Source organism: Notothenia coriiceps, unplaced genomic scaffold (assembly GCF_000735185.1).
Source record: "Notothenia coriiceps isolate Sejong01 unplaced genomic scaffold, NC01 NC01_scaffold00003191, whole genome shotgun sequence".
Lineage (NCBI taxonomy): Eukaryota > Metazoa > Chordata > Actinopteri > Perciformes > Nototheniidae > Notothenia > Notothenia coriiceps.
Window position 1 is genome coordinate 132478 of NW_011335892.1, and position 17489 is coordinate 149966.

A 17489-nucleotide genomic window follows, 5' to 3' on the forward strand; every position below is an offset into this window, starting at 1 on the left:
GTATTTTCAACCGCAAGTAGTGACCATTAGAGACTTTTCTCTATCTAGTATATGCACACAAACACACCGATGTCCTAACGCCTATACGATCTGCACTCATTCTTTCACACTGTCTGGCCAGTGATTTCATTGTTTTGCTATATTGAGCTACAGTGAAGGGATTTCTACCACTATCAGTGTAATGGAGGGCTGATAAGGAAGATACAATGTAAGGACTGTAACTGGGACTGCAGCTTTCAAATGGATTTGTGCATCAGTACAAATAACGAAAGGATGGAGAGTCATGCAGTTCAGAAAGAGAGAAATCATGAGCTGCACTAGAAAATGTACGTGATCAACTAGGTCAAATGGATTCAGACACTTTGCACAAAAGCAAAGCTGAATGTAATCTAAAAATAGTTCCACTGTATAGCCCCCATAGTAGACAGGGAACACTGATCACATGTCAACATCATCAACACAATATTAATTTAGGCAATCTCCATTTCCTGCTTTCCCTGTGCTTTGGTCTTTGCACAAAATACTTTTTTGCAATTATCTCATACAATTTATAATGCAAACATTTCAAAGGCTTTATGAATCAATATCCCTTGTGATATAGTTATATCAAGGCAAATTGCTGTAAATGTAAAATTAAATAGATTTAAACAGTCAAATCTCACCTATGCTGCTGATCTTCAGATTACTTCAATACTTTGAATTTTCCCTAGGGATGGCTATAATGAAAGGATTGGATACCAATTACTAGAAATGAAGGGCAAACAAAGGCAGCAAGTGACATGCCATTAGTCTGTGAGGTTGATGTGCAGCTGCTGTCCTCATTGTTATTACTCATTCTTAAATTAGCATTGTAGTTTGAGTCATCTGCTTTGTGAAACATTTTTTAAGTTTTCACACTATGTTACCTTCTTGTTTGTGGTCTGTACAGATAAGACAACAAATACATTATGTATATGGTTTGTCTTCTTTACTTCTCATTTGATATATTTTCTTCTCCCCCAAAATTGGTAACCGTTTCTTTATATGTCCAGAAACAAGGACAATTTAGTTGCCTTACCTGTGAATTTACTTGTGAATGAAGAGGGTTTACACATACAGTACAATCGTTGTCGTTGTTTCTTTCATTCCCTGCTCCATCAATCAAGGTAAAGGAAGTGCTTCGTTCTGGAGAAGGCAAAAGTCCTTTATGAAGCTGACTGAAGTTGGGGCCACGTAAGGTGAAATATGAAGAGCATTACATTGGGAAAACTAGGAATAATTATAAAAAACTGCTGGCTTAAACACCCAGTCTGAAAATCAACATTTTCCTTAAGACTCATAATCCATAAAGCATGATGCTAAACACCTGCTTGGTCATACTGTACATTATATGTAAGGAATTGTATGTTTTTTTTGCGTCTGTCTGTTCTGCCATTTGTACTCCATAATCAGCTTATCACTAGCTTCCCAATATTTTGGAAAATGTTCCCGATAATTAAAAAACACACTTTTTTCTCAAAGGACGTGCAAAATCCCAGGAATGTAAATCTGTTGCCATCCTCTAAGTACACTTAAATATAAAGTTTTTTCTCTCTGCTGCAACTAAAGAAGTCTGATGTTTATGTGGTTTTTAAAATCAATACTCAAATATTTGAATTCTCTATCCAAGTCTCCAATGTCTCCAAAACCGAGAACTAATGATGGCCAAGAGGATAAAGACGAGGAAAGATCAACACCTCCATCCAAATAGGGTTCCCCCAGGAGACTGTTCTGGTTCACCACCTATCATCCTAATAGCTGTTTCTCAAGAGGTGACACTCTAACCAGCCCTGTTCAAGCCCTTCATTTCAATATAATCAAACTGGTTTCTAAAATATATTCAAGACTTGATGTTAAATCTTTGCAAGAAGCTATAACTTTGACAATTTGATTCAGATCAGAAGGAGGAAAAAAATGAATATTCCTGTACAAATTATAGGGCCCTAGAACACCACAACATGTATTTAGTTGTTAAAATAGGACAACAACAAGCCACTCACAAATGTATTTGTGCTCAAGAGCTGAGCAGGAAAATGAGTGGAGATTGGGGAGCTGAAATCAAGTCTTATATCTTTTTCATTCCCTCAAATTCTGTTCCCTTTTCCTGAATAAGTAACAGAAGCTCATTAACACGTAAGATGTTGAAAGCCCTCAATAACTAGTTACAAAAAGCAAAATAACTTGGGTACAATCTTGTCTGAACAAACCGTAGTAAGAGAAACAGTCTTCAAATAATGATATCTCTCATTTTGCAGACAAATGGTTGCTTGTTAACAACAGTGGTGCTGCTGCTCAATATGCTTTTTAACATGCATGTTCTTGAAATGTACATGCTAAGGATCTTAACACATTTCAGACTATTTATATGTGAGCACGTTGAATACAGAACATAAAGCTGACTACATTCAACCTAAAATATTCTCCCATTTAAAATAAATGTAAAAGTAGTGATTATTCGTCATAGAATTCTTGAAGTTGACAAATAACACATGTATATATATTCAAATCAAACCAAAAGTGAGGATGATATGATTGTCTACTATAAAATAGTAGTAGTATCTTAGCTTGATGATTAATAGCCAATTGATTAAAATATCAAGCCGAGGCAAAGGTTTGATTGAACGGAGATTTCGTCTTGTTTATTTTTCCTGCTGACCATTTCACATATAGGCTACATAGTGCTTTACTTTTTCCAATGGATATTTTAGATTGAGGACATGAAGTGTAGTTTATTTCTTGAAAAACAAACTAAACGAAGCAGAAATGTTTAGTCGGATTTACCTCTTCCGTATGGCTGCAAGTGCAGTCGCATATGTCGGTTAAACGGCCACACACCTGCTTAAAAGCTCAAGGAGCAGACCACGTTAATTGGTAGGGGAGTAGATATTGCAGACACAGCGTCAATTTGTGTTAATTTAATGGTTTAAACAAAAATGTATGTACAGGTTATTAAGTAGGCCTACATACAGTTTTACTTGTAAACATGTATTTGAATGTATATATTTAATGTGTTTTTTCTAATAATTATTGATTAGTCTAGTTTCTATGCCCGCTCACATGGTATTTTCCAACTTCTTACCTGCAGCGCGGATCTAAAAAGAGCAGCTCGTCACTCTGTTTGAAACTGTTACCATGCCGTGTCCGATAATGAAACCCCCACGCTTGCAATACTTAATATATGATGTGCGGATGTCATATTTCCAACGGCCTTTATTACATTATGGTGTTGCTGTGTTCTATGGTTTGCATTTGTGGATATCTATACGAATATGTTAGAGCTGGTGTGGTGTCCGCTGTGATACTAATACACTTCGTGCTGATAGGAAAGATAATTGTGAAGCAAAAGGGCATGTCAAACCCTTCGATAGGCCCTGCTTGTGTGTGGCTGTGAACTTTGGCGAAGACAGGCTATAATTTTATTAATTACAATGATTAAATCCCAACCGGATTTGTTAAAACATGCATATCATTTTCAATGTGCGAGGTTTATTGTTATCTGTCTTTGAATCCTACCCTCTTTTTAATGTGCTAATCTCTGTACAAAAACAAACGTTGTGAGTTCATTTGGATTAAAGATTTTAATTTAGTCCACAAGGTAGCATGACTGCAGAAACCCTAAACATATTCGGTTCCTGATTTGAACAGAGCTAAATAAGTGGATCCTTTTATATGCGAAATCCATCCTGCTCTGTTTTTGTTGCTCTTGCATGTCACATAAGCACGTAGCAGCCGGCCCATTTTCCAGCTGCATAGGCTAGCTGTCTCCGGTGCACCGTAAATAAGGTTGATAAACACGCCGCCGAAAATGACTTTCACGCGTCCCCCGATTGATTTAACGTGACCCCCGTTTCCAAATGATATTGGAAGCCTATTTAAACAGATGAAGGTTTAAATTGTCTTGCTTGTATGCGCATTAATCTCTCATTCATCATCATTACTGTGTGATTGGTCCGTCCACGCCTCCGCCAGCCCCTTGCGTTACGACAAGGGCCTGTAAATTAGGATGTAATCCAATTTAAACAGCGGTAGCAGCAGCCACAGATCCATTTGGTGTTTCTTTTTTTTTCTTTTTTTGAATTTGCTGTCGGTCGACAGCTGCAGTACACCGCCCCTATCAAAACGCTTTGTGCTAGTTGTGGGAGCTGGGGAGCCCTGAGCCAATTCTCACTAATAGGATCTTATACGGCTGATGTAATTGGTGTTATGTGCGCAATCTATGAGCCCATCATATCTTGAAACTCAGTCATACGCAATCTTTCAGCGATTAAATGGCATGTTGATGCTGGATTAGGCCGTTGAGGATTCAGTCATATAGTTTATGCAGTGAGGGGAAATGGGGGTCCATATGCGTGGCTCAGTAAATGTGGTTGTAATTCGCCTCACTTTAATGTGTCATTCTGGCACAGTGTGGCGCGGGTTTAGAAGATGATCGTATAGTGCTACTGCTCCTGTGTAACCAGATACAAATCAGATCCAAGCTTTAAAAAGAACCCGCTATGAAACTAGAAGTTTGGAGAGACTGCGTCTCTTGAATAATCCGCTAGCCTGATTCGTTCATCTTTTTTTATGGCACAGTTTTATTATGCACAAACCAAAGCCATTTTCCTGCATGACCCGTGTCCCTATCAGGCTTAAAGACACCGGCTGATAGTTTACATAAATCTGCCTTGTGGTTTCGCCCCGACCCAGGCGGCTTAAACGGTGTATTATTCCAAACATATGCATTTTAATCAGCTCGGTCACACTTACAAGAACTCCAGTTAATAAGGCCATCAATCAAACGCGTGTGCGGGAGGCAGTAGTGGGAGAGGGGGGGCTCAGCGGTGCGGTGTGTGTGGGTGCAGTCCTGTCTGATTAGGATGAACCTTTTACCTAAGAAAGCATGAGAGGAGAATGAAAATGTAGTTCTATATAAAACATGTTTTTGTGTCGTTTTCCATTTTGAACACAGTTGTTAATGGAGGACTTAATGAATTAGCTTTTCTAGTTGTTATTTAGTATTAAGGCTGGTGGACAGTATCTCAGCTAAAAAATAATAATCAAAAAGCTTTACAATCTTGCTTGTTAGATTATAGATGCATAATTACGCAATAGGCCAATCGTTTTGCCAGGTGGGCTCTGGCCAGCGCTAAAGGCAGCCATCTCTCCACTGCATTACTGCAATCAATTGTGATCTCTCCCATGCATGGAGTAAAAAACCGTTTAACATTTTTATTCGTGTGTCTCTCTGAGGGCCACAGCACCCCTCCAATCCTATTACGCGCAGAAAACTCTTTTAATTTGCGCAGCCCTGGTCAAATGCGGCCAATTAAGATTGGTGGCGGGCCTCTGCGAATCATCGATCTCTTTGCATTTCCAATACCTTCAGACAACTAATTTTGTCTTGTCTATTAAGTAGTCGGAGAGAAAATATGAGTGGCTATAACGGAGCCCAGGGACCACTTAACTGTCACGGGCAATCTAGTGGTCCCATCAGGAGATATGGGCGCGCTCTGGTGTTGTGACACCAACCACTTGAGAACCAAATTAGTTTTATTATTGCAGGGGGGAGGTAGACCAATTGTGAGTGTAGAAAATCCTTAACCACTCAAATGAAAAAATACCTGAAGAAAATACTAGTTTAAATCAGTTTGTATTCTGTTGTTTTGGTTTGAATTATTGAGAGATACTGTTTTTAAATTCTCATGTTCTCAGATGTGCTGTACGGGCTCTTTGGATGAATCATAAAGGCGTTTAGAAAAAAATACTCAATTGATTCTTTGACAGTGTTTATTGCAAATTAGACGATTAGGACAACTCAGTAAAAATAAGAAAATAAAACAAACAGTCACTTATTAGTCCGCTTTCTCAGCCACTAAACTGGCGCCACAGTGCAATAAAAATATTTAAAAAGAGGCCTATAGGCATATATTAATCACATTTTCATCTCATAGAAGAACTGTCTCTTCTATCGTTAAGGGAGGGAACTGAAAGAGTGTTTTATATACTTAAAATGTTCACTTTTATTTATTTATTATTTTATCATTTTTGATTGTCCTCTCTCTGTCTCTCTCTCCATCCTCTTCTGGGTCCTTCTTCTTCTCTTCCCCCCTCTTCAAACCGTGCTGGCTGTAGTAATCCGTTCCCTCGGCGCCTTGTTACCTTTTGGCAGTAACGATCCCTTCCTGGTATTATCATTAATTCAACACTCAAAAATTGCCGGGTCGTACATATACATCACTTAATAATTTCACTAGCATCTGCACATTTCGGGCCGGGCCGCAGCCGAGGGCCCCGGTGTGGAGAGCTGCTTTATAATGAGACGGCCGCAGTCTGTTAACAAATCCCCTTGTTAAAAAGAGACATGGAAAGCATCATTCTCGCGTAACTAACAATACACGTAGGTCAATTTAGACGCGTAAAGAGACGAGAAGCCATAATAAAAAACTTAACGCCAATCCATCTCACATTTATTTTTTTCTGGATTCCCCTTTCTGTCAATTATCAAATAAATGTTCTGAAAATCTAATTTGTGTCCATGTCGTCATATTTCAGCCTACTGCTCTGGCTCTGTAATGGGATTATGATTTTTCAGTAATGGGAGATAAATTGTGCGTCACATAGCTGAAGATCTGGCTAATTATCTTTCCTCTGATTTAAGCTGGTTTTCACTGCTAACAGGCTACCTCCTCATGCTGTTTCAGTCCCGATCATATAATCTGTGATGTTAAAAAAAGCTTATGTTAAATGCTTATATATAACTACAGCTGGTGTGTTTTGGTTTTATCTGGTCAGAGGCACTTCTTCCCTCTGGTCTAATGTCACAGGTGAAGATTTGCTGAGCACTGAAGGCGTGAAAGTAACAAAAGCGTCAGTCCTGCTAGTTGGGGAGCAAGCGAAGTCCGAGCCAGAGGGCCTGGTTGAGATGCCGTTGGATTGACTTGAGTGACAGGCCAGACAGGAGCAGGGGCTTCCTCCGGGTCCCAGGCCGTGGTGCGGACCCGGGTACAGGGAGGGGTGTCTGAAGGCGCACAGGAGCTCCGGCCTCGGGTAGGGATGAGACAGCATCCGGAAACTGTCGAGGGAGCGCAGGGGGTTTGAGAAAGGGGTAGCAGTTGGAACCGAGCCAGCTCCGACACCAAGGTGGGAGTAGTAAGGAATCGGCAGGTGGGTTGGGAAGGGGTAGGGCAGGTTCCCCGTGGCCGCAGCGTGGCTCATCATATAGGTGTAGAAGGCCGGGTCTGCGGGGTGAGGCCACGTCATTGCCAGACGCTGCCGCTTGTCTTTCATCCTGCGATTCTGAAACCACACCTGGCAGAGACAGAGACACACCGAGTCAAATATTAACCACAGGCCACACTGATCCAAAGACAAACAACAATAACAAAAGCAGATAGTTCATAGGCTACTTCTGCCTTTACGCACGACTTGAAATGCAGGAAAGAGTTCTTGAATTCAGTTTTGTGATTTATATGGACGTTTATTTCTCACAAGGTGCATTTGTTCGTTGAAAACAGAAACAAATATGTATACAAAAGGCCTGTGCATGGTTAAACCATGTATATATGCATGTATCCTGCATATTATAAGTTATTCTCGATAGTTGGTTATGAGCTTGTCTTTCGCTTACTTTGTGGTGTTTTTGCAATATTTCTTGCATTTAGACTGTGCAAATTAATTGGAGAAATATTTGATTTTACTAGCAGTTCTGGGAGATTTCGTTTTTAAAGAGCTTTCCAAAAACAAGCTCGAATATGTGGTCGTGTATACTGAGCAAGAGGCCTGATTCAGCTCTGCTCCTTTGAGACTTAAGCATCTTACCTTGATGGTGGTTTCAGGTAGATTTAAGGCGGCCGCCAGCTCACACCTCCGCGGCCTGGATACGTAGTTCTCCCGGTAAAATTCTTTCTCCAGCCGTCCGATTTGCTCCCGGGTGAACGCTGTCCGGTACCGGCGAATCTGATCCGCTGTGTAGGACATAGATCCCGGTCCTTGGACCATGTTTCCCGGGTCAGCACAAGTCTCAGACGGGTGACCTGGAGAATCCCCATTTCGACCTGAAACAGTATACAGAATAATTCATCAGATTTAATAAGCATGCTTAAAACACATTCAGAAGAAAAGTTCCTCCCAAAACACATCGAAATATTTAATTTATTTCATTCGATTCGTAATTAATAAGCTATATATGAGGCTTGCTAATTTCATTGTTTTACCTCCCTGTTCGTAATTTTAATTGTGAAGGGTCTTCCTAACATCATTTTAGCTCAGACAACTCTTCATTTTCTCTTAACATCTACCTGCTATATTTGTATTCATATTTTAGTATTTGATTTGTTGAAGCATCATTTTAAAATAAGGACAGGTTGTATTGTTGTGATTCGTTGGTAAAAATCCACCTGTTTGGTTTGAGCTAAATAGAGCTGGAAATACTTAGTTATTTATAATAAACTGAATGTCTATTCAAATATTATCGTTGTAGGATGTAACACATTTGTACGCACATTGCAGTCTTAAGTCATTGTGCCCAAGAAGATGCCCAACATATATGTTAGTGTCCTTCTCGTTTGGTTTTTGCTTGCGGTTTACATAAAATCCTGCATTCTTCCTCATGAATGCACACATAGGCTTTGCTTTGTACGAGTTACCAGTGGGAGAAAATGTCTAAGATTGTGGGTGTCACCTCACCGTGTTTCCAGCGACACTGGTCTCTTCACAGAACAGCTGTGCAGCACCGACTGCGGTTTTATTCTTATGTCACTGACGCTAGTGCATTGCATTGAGGACTCATTTTGATTTTATCATGCAGTTTTAGATATAATAAATGCACATTTTAGAGTCATTGTGTTTACCGAGGCTTCTGATTGCAATAATGCACGTTGGTATTTAATCTGATCATTGTCACGACCATGCAATCATAGAAAACCCGCAGCGATATCCGGCTCCCAGCCTACCTTTAGCTGTGGGGTAGTCCATGCTTTCAGGCGTGCAGCTGACATCAATTTCCTCGTAGAAGTCAGACTCTGTGTCTGAGCTGCTGCCGTCTTTGTGGGGATGATCTCTCCGGTGTCTCTCTCCGGACGGAGACCTACCAACTGGCCTCATTTCGGCGCGCATATTCCTCCGTGCGCTCTCCTCCATTACCAGCTCCGCTCTGTCCCGGGAGTAGGGCGCAGCGCCGGGGCTCAGACAGCTCCTGTGGCCCGGCTTCCCCTGCGGTTCTCTTGCGGGGCTCCCGATAGCTCCGGACAAACTGGAGGCGCTCTTGACAAGCTGACCTCCCTCCGCCAGCATCACCATCTCCTCTCTGCTTTCCATCACAAGCACGACTTTTAAAAAAAGTGTTCGCAAGAGCCGTCAACACCAAGGCGATGATTTTCAGGTTGGAGGGGTGTGTGTGTGTGCGTAGTGATGGTGGGTGGGGGGATTGAGTCCTAAGGAAAAGGAGAGGTTTTTTGAAAAGAGGGGATGCTATCCGGTCTGACCCTGAGAGAGGAGCGCTCCAGAGTGCGCAGTGGGAGCTCTGGGAGGGATCACCATTTACCCTCTCTCTCTCTCTTTCTCCGGAGCTGTCATTCTTAATAGGCCAGTCGTCATGATGGTCCCCCCCCCCCTGATGACGACACGCATTGATTGGGAATGGGTAAACAGACGGCAGCGTCGAAATGGAGGTGGGGGGTGTCAGAGAGGGCATAAAAGGCAGCCATGGATATCTATCTTTCTATCCATCTCGTTGTATCTAGCTATCTTTTTTACATATATCTATCTACAATTTCCACATTTGTTTTGAAAAAAAGCTTTAAAAAAGATGTATGTTCACATTTGTATACCATTGAAATACATTTGACCGGTTTCAACATGCTACAATGCATATGGTGGAGTTTATGATAATAAAAAAATAAAACGTATCAATCAAAGTGATTTTTCTATATGCGCGATTTAGTGCACCCCCCCCCCCCCCCCCCCTCTTCTCTTTGCCTTTAGTGCCTCCCTAATCTCCACCTAAAGTGGAGTCAAGTAAAGTCCTCAAAGGTCAAGTCTTGCGGTCAGAGTTTAGAGATATGAAGCCATTTGACATGAAGTCCTAAAAGTCATCATCTTAAAATAGAGCAGCACCATGCAGGCAGAAAGCATAATTAATTATTTATGTCTTTTGTATTATTATCAGGAATATACACAATGTCCTACATTTAAAAAAGGTAATTTTTTATTTGAAAAACAAATCTGAAATGCACTTATTTCTCCCTTACCTACATACTTTTAAACCACAAATACAAATGGCGTGCAGCTGTAACAGTGGTTTTAAAAAAGAGCAGTAATGGGTGAGACTTTTTTATTCTTTTAGGTTCCTAATTTTAAATAGTCTTACAGTGATTATGAAACATAATGAATGAAGAGTTACTTCATGGCTTTAATAACATTTAGAAACTGTGGCAGGTGTGAGGAACTCCCACAAAATAACTTCATGTGTCTTTAGAGAACAGGTATATAGGCCTACTCTCCCTGACCTCATGTGGATTTAACAGTTGTGTCAAATCTTGGTTCATTGTATGCGTGATATTAATTGTAAAGGATGCAGTTCCCACGATGTCCACTGAATGTTTTAATGCCACTTTAGGCTTTAATCGAGTTCACTCTCCTATTCTTCCTAACTAAAATGGGCTGCCATTTTATTTAACTTTTTTTTCAGTGGCCAAAACATTTACACATGTGCTTGCAAAATCACATGTGCCTACAACCTGAATGCTAGTCTGATATCAGAAAATCTAACTATTATGTTTTCTTTCCATTTGTTTGCAGCAAATAATTTTATGTACCTTTTTTCCAAATTCAAAGGGAATAAAAAGTTTAGTTAATATTACAATATCCTGTGATCTGACATTGTAAATTTACATGTGAACAGAAAACAAAGTTGAGTAGGCAGTTTCTACAGTATTCATATAAATATACAATAATACAATATGTTGCTGTCTTGTTTAGGGGGGCCATCTCACCTTTTCACATACAAATATTATGAATAGAGACATTTGCTATCACACATTTTCAAGTGACGCTAAATGTTATCCATTATGCTTAATATAATAAAGCAATACAAAACAAATTATACCTGGGAGCTTTGTGTAATTGAAGAACAGCAAGATATTAGGGCAGCATTAGTGATCAGTTAAGCTGCTTTGTTGTATTAAATCCTGCACCTGTTCCTTACTTAAGCATACGATTTATAATAACACCCTAACCACTCTGTCTTCCGATATGTTTTCAAGTTTTGGTGAAATAGCATTACTTTATAACCTGGTCTGTTTAGAAACAGCCTTCTCCCCCCGACTTGTGATCAGATTAAGCAGCAGTAGGTTTTGTTGGTACACTCGGACGGCCATGTCGTGTAGAGAGAGTGAGTCATTTGGTCTCTCAGAGGAGATGCAGTGAGGCTGTGCAGCTCCAGTAGCCTCCGCTGTCCTTGTGCGCCCTCGCCTGTCCGAAAGAGGGAAGAGGCCCAGCGGCGGCAGCCCCCTCCCCCAGCCAGCTGAGGAGCTGAGGGAAATTCCTTTGGCTTTCTCCCCCGACTCTTTCATCTGGCCAGCAAAGGCAAAAAGTAAACCTCTCTCACTCAGACGATTGGATGTTGTTGCTTTTGGGCAGTTGATAAACACTTTTATCTGAGGCTGCTTTGCAAACATAGCTACAACTCGAAGTATAGAAGAAAAAAAGTTCCCTTTGTTTCCAACTTTCTCTCATTTTATTTAATGAATGCTGATTAAGTGACGTAAACTCCCAATGTATTAAAACTGAAGTGAGTTGTGTTTTTTAGACAGAACCAATAGCACGAATACACAGTAGATCTTTCTGCATGCTGTTATTGAAGAACAGGAACTACATGAAGGAATTTCTCAGACAAACTATAAATATCTGGAAATATAGTAAGAAGGAAAAGCTAATGCATTTATTTGATTTTGGTCTTTGTGGTTCAAGGTTAGTTGAATGCTGTAAAACTCGTGAATCTGCTCATTTATATTGCCTAGTTGTTAAAAATAAGGTTGAGCTTGTGCATTATTTCCCTTATCGAACTTGTTTTTATAGCAGTGCATTTAGTTGCAAAGGCTTTTTGGATTCAGGCAGATCACTCCCGAAGCTATACCCATATTTTCTTAAAGACACAAATAGTAGTTCGACATTTTAGTTGTGATTTCCAAATCATAAAGATGGGTCACCGTGCAGTCTTTCAGTGAAGCACTGCAGATATGCTAAAGGTCCCATTGTTTTGCTACTTGGAGTTATGCAATGGGTTGTGTCCGGGGCAGATGGGATCTTGTGATCATCCGGAGATAACACTTAGAAAGCGTTTTGCGCAACAGAAGATTGACCTTGTGGGTTTACAGTAGTGTCACTTATATAGTGTGTGTTTTAGATAGTGAAGGCCAGCGGATGGGTTTGGAGAGTTTGCTGATTGTGGAACCGTTTTATACTTTATTTACAGGCAGGAAGGATCATGCATTGCATTGGATAAAAACATGTTGGTCCAAATTCTGCACATTTTTGGCGGCAGAAGTGCAGAAAGTGGACCGCAGTCATGGCTCTGCTTCAGTGTCTAGTTTTAAAAGGGGAGATCAAAGAGGGGGAGCGCCCCCCACGGCAGACACTGCAGAATGCGCCCCGTCAGTTTTACTAGCCAGCCCAACTTGAACTTGACCATGGAGCCTGCGCAGTACGCATGTAATCCAATCTATGGCCCTGGCAGTGCAGAGCTGACAGAATATTTGCTTTTTAGCACAAAAAGTGTTTCATCGTGTGAATGAATGGATTTGGTGGATGCTCAGTGTGCAGCAAGCTGAGGTGCAGTGCGTTTCTCAGAATGAGTCAGAACCTGGAAGAAAATACCATCTAGCCTCTCCTTCATTATCGTGGCCCCTCCCATCTCCGCTGCTTCAACTTGGCCTTGAAGCAGGATGACGCGGCTACCAGAGAGTTAACTCGCTGACCTTGGAGCGAAACATGTCCTGATGACTGTAGCCTACAGCTGGAGGTCCCCGCGCTGTAAGACCCACTTTTATCGCTATTCCATCCTGCGAAGCTATCACACAAATGGCTTAGCAAGCCTCTGAGATCAAGCCTGTATCACCCTATTAAAGGGGCAAACATCATTGGCATGGCTTACCACCAATTCAGCAGTAGCAAGGCAACACACCAGGTGCAAAGCCCTGACGTTTCACAAGAGTGCATGCAATGCTTTACGCTGCGTCCCTGGCATATTTGAGAAAGGTGATATTTATAAGTCTGCCTGGCTGAAAATGGGTTTTTATTTTTAGAGAGTGTTCTGCAAGTGTGTGTCCCACTGTTTCTTAATATGTTTAACGATTTTAGCTGCTTATGGATTGGCCAGAGGTAGATTTGAGGTGATTTCTGTGCATAATTTGTTGAACTATCCTCTTATGGAGGTGCTGATGTTGTCCGTGTGCAATGTAGCATTTAGACTGACATTCAATTAATTTGCATTGGATTGAAAGTTTGTTACTAAAAGCCCCGACAGAGAGCTGTGCTTCTTAATTGTAGCTTTTTGATTTGCTATGTCGAATGATAAATTATATTGCGTTTGCCATGACTTGAGTGACTCATGGATAGCAGCTTGGAAATAAGTCTTGGAATATTTTTGAGTAAGATTTTGGAATAACTTTACATCTTGAAAATGTTTCGGCCCTGATACAATTTTAATGGATGAGTCGAGATGAATGTGAAAGTTAATAAATAGCATGCTGTTTAAAAATGATCTATCTCTAAACCTACATCACATATTTATACATTTAAAAAAACGGGGGAAAGCTAGCTACATTTTCTATAATTTGATGATGCCTTTATAAGTAATGAAATTGAACGAAACGTTCAAGTATCTTAAATATAAACGTACTGTTTTATTATGCCTTTCAAAATCCTCAGTATCCAGTTTTTAAAGAGGTACAAATGTTTCCAGTTGAATTGTTTAAGCGATATCTCCTTTATTTATACATTGTGACGATTGGTCGATCTTTAAATGCAGGTCAGCTGACTCAATGTTTGCGACTATTTTCGTTTTGTTTTGACTAGATCTGCATCTATTAAAATGCAAGTGGCGACATGCGTTCTCTGTTTACGCATTTTATTTTTTAAATAAGGAAACAACAAATCCTCTGAAATATAACAGGTGTAAGCGTTTCGTCCCAGGACACTATCTTATTTAAAATAATAATAATGTTATTACATTAGTTTTCTATTTTATTATACACTATTTGCAGCTTATATTCGAGGTGCAGTGCAGACTGGGAAATAATATTTCTATTTCGGCCTTTGTGCTTTACGGAGCAGTAGGCCAAAATGGCAGATTCTTAATATGCCATTGTATCCTCACGATGATGATTAAGGTAATTACTAACAACAAAGAAATCAGCAACAGCATCAATGGTGATACAAATGCAGGTAATAATGATGTTAATAATATGACGAGCAGGTTTAAAATGTATAGTTTTCCGTATAGGAAAAGTATACGAGTAGGACCCTACTTACATTTGTTGTATCGTTAATATTAAGTCTTTTTTTTTTTTTTTTTTACCGTGTGGTTACTTGTAGGAAAGCGGAGTAACAATGGCACAAAGATTACTGCAATAATTATGCATTTTAAAGAGAGTACTAATTCCTATTCTACATCCATGCATTTTCAAGCCTGTGAATGAAACAAACTGCATATACCTTATGTTTTATATAGATTCCTGCATGCCAATACATTATTTCACATGCAGCTCGCAGACATTGAAACGTAACGGCGAGCGTGAATCAAAGGCGCGCACTATAGGAACACCTTAGGAATGAAACTTTCCAGTTAACTGTAGACCTTTTAGTGGCTGCCTGTGTGTGTTTCGGATTTTGAAGTGGGTCCGTTTCTCTTGTTATTTTTATGCAATCCTTTATAATCACACCGCAGGCCACCGTCCAGAAAATATGGAAAAGTCAAGTGTGGGACCGCCCTGTGGTTCCCTGCTTTGACCACAAAAACATATTGGTTGTTATGTTTTGACAACTTTTTGACAACCGTATACTTTAAACACGTGTCATCATCAACCAGACTAACATGGCTGCATGCAGATCGTCAAAGCAGCCTGTTTTATAACAGATTTTATACTATTAACAATATAAATTTATAGCTGAGCATAACTTTATATGGACCTCTCCTTACTTTACCCAGGCTTCAGGCGCTGAGGCCGGGGAATAAATGTGCTCTTTCTCTCTCGCGCTGCGTAATTTAGATGCCAGTGTAAACAGGGGGTTGAACCTTCATTATGACCTCAGAGAAAAGTCTTTAGAATGTGCAGCCAACTCCCAAAATGCAGTAGGGACCTCCAGGAATCACTGTGATTTATAAGGGAGGGTTCATATCGAATGTAGTGATGGTTTAAATCCACTATCAAATACTATCTTGGATGCTATAAAAATAACATTAAATTATGACTTTTATTGTTGGGTCCTTGCTATCTTCCAAATATTTCTCAAGATAACTAAGAATTCAGTGCCAAATCAATGATATTTGTGCGTGTTATACGTGTATCCCGTGTCCCTTTGGCGGGACATTGTGTGAGCCACTCCAATAAAGAGTGTGCCTGTGTGTCCATTGTACTTTGGGATGTCTCATGTCTGGACTGAACACATGTGCGCCCAGCGGCCACCTTGGCGAGGGCTCATTGTTGTTGTGACTACAGGACTTTAGTTTCTTATGCTGTAGGGAGGATATTTCATTCAGGGATGATTTGTGTTTGATCCATGTTGAGATCTTTTTATGAGTTGAACAAAAATAATGTATGCATTGGCTATAATGCAGATAGGTGTCAAATGTATCTTGACAAATGACATGCCAATGTATGGTAGGGTTAATGATTTATGGAACTTTGTTTATATTGAGGCTGTGCCTACATTGATGAAATGGACAACAGGCTAAGCCTTGTGCAGCTACTCCATGACTCATAGTTGTTGCTGCATGTTGCTGCTGTATGGTTTAATTACTTAGCGTTTCTTGTATGACGCATCCAGGTTGCAGTGAATCATACTTTATATCACTTTGCATTTCGGCTGTGTTTTTCTGTTTCAAAATTGCAAACGTGATACAGACAATCTAACTTAATTTATTAAGAATATTGCACATAAACAGACTTCATTTGATAAATTGTGAACTGATAATACATGTACATTATTTAAAGGCATAGATGCCATATTTATATATTATTAGTCTTTTGTGTTTTCTAACCGTGAGTTTTTGCATGATTAACAGGCTATACTAAGAAACTATAACAAGCGGGTTAACCCTATGTTTAATGACTGTTATTTTTAAAAGGCTGTGTATCAATAAGCTACTTTTTTGCATGTTTTGATTAAAACACACATAATGATGGTAAATATTTCAACCCTATATTTCTTATTTCATTTACACAATACCCCAAAGATACTCCCACGTATAGTTCAAATAAATGATGCACTTCCCCTAGAAAAACAGCCCATATTGCCACATTATTGTGGATATATACAAATACTATTCAATCTTTGTTATTTCTGAGTTAGATAATCTAAATCGCCATTGTTTTCTCTGATAGGCATTTGTTATGTTTAAAGCTCCCATATCATTCCCATTTTAGACAAAACTGGAATGGTTTCAAAATGTTAGGCATACATCTGTGAATAGCCTATACCATTGTTCGTAGTTGATCATTTTGTGCGTTGAAATTTAGTTTTTGATATATTTTTTTTTAGTCTTAATTTCTGTATCATTAAAAACGAGTTGAAATGTGATTTAACATTAATTTATGTAGAGATTCAGTAAGTGGAGATTTCGCTTTGCCAAAGAAAGAAATAAGATGAGACCAAATATCCTTATTTTATTGTATTTTTATTTTATTTACATAGATGTACATATACGTATATGGCGGGAAGCAAACATCTGCTTTTTTACGCACACGAGGCAGCTTCTGTTTATTTTCATTTAATATATTTGCTCCAATATCAATTGTGCCAAATCTTATGGATAATTTTAAAACTCTGGTACCAAAACCAGTGAAAGCTCCACCAGGTCCATTTCCTCCAACATAGAATAGACGAATAGCGACTGGTCGTAAAAAAATAAACAGACCAGACACACACACACACACACACACACACACACACACACACACACACACACACACACACCACAAAAAAATAAAACGTCTTAGACACCCCACAAAACACGGTGTATACACACTTTTTACTAGAACTAGAGACTTTTATCCCCTGGCCCATCTGAACAGCGAGCACACACACAAGCAACACACACACACACACACACCACACAACACACACACACACACACACACACACACACACCACACACACACACACACACACACACCACACACACACACCACACACATACACACACACACACACACACACACACACACACACACACACCACACACACACACACACACACACAACACACACAAC

At 39.8% G+C, this 17489-nt stretch overlaps 1 protein-coding gene across 1 annotated transcript; it reads right to left on the minus strand.

The window, feature by feature from the left end:
• Positions 1 to 6780: 6780 nt before the first annotated feature.
• On the minus strand, positions 6781 to 9315 carry evx1 (even-skipped homeobox 1). Its single transcript, XM_010766179.1, has 3 exons — positions 8952 to 9315; positions 7819 to 8054; positions 6781 to 7308 (listed from the first exon to the last, which is right to left on the minus strand). The coding sequence occupies exons 1-3, from the start codon at positions 9313 to 9315 to the stop codon at positions 6781 to 6783; spliced, it is 1128 nt and encodes a 375-aa protein (XP_010764481.1).
• Between the last annotated feature and the right edge of the window lie 8174 nt (positions 9316 to 17489).

Bases quoted from the DNA above. Each gene is read 5' to 3' on its own strand.
- evx1 (XM_010766179.1), bottom strand. From the start codon at position 9,315: ATGGAAAGCAGAGAGGAGATGGTGATGCTGGCGGAGGGAGGTCAGCTT. The intron at 8,055-8,951 runs GTAGGCTGGGAG...ATACTGTTTCAG, and splicing joins GGACTACCCCACAGCTAAAG to GTCGAAATGGGGATTCTCCA. The intron at 7,309-7,818 runs GTAAGATGCTTA...TGTCTCTGCCAG, and splicing joins TACCTGAAACCACCATCAAG to GTGTGGTTTCAGAATCGCAG.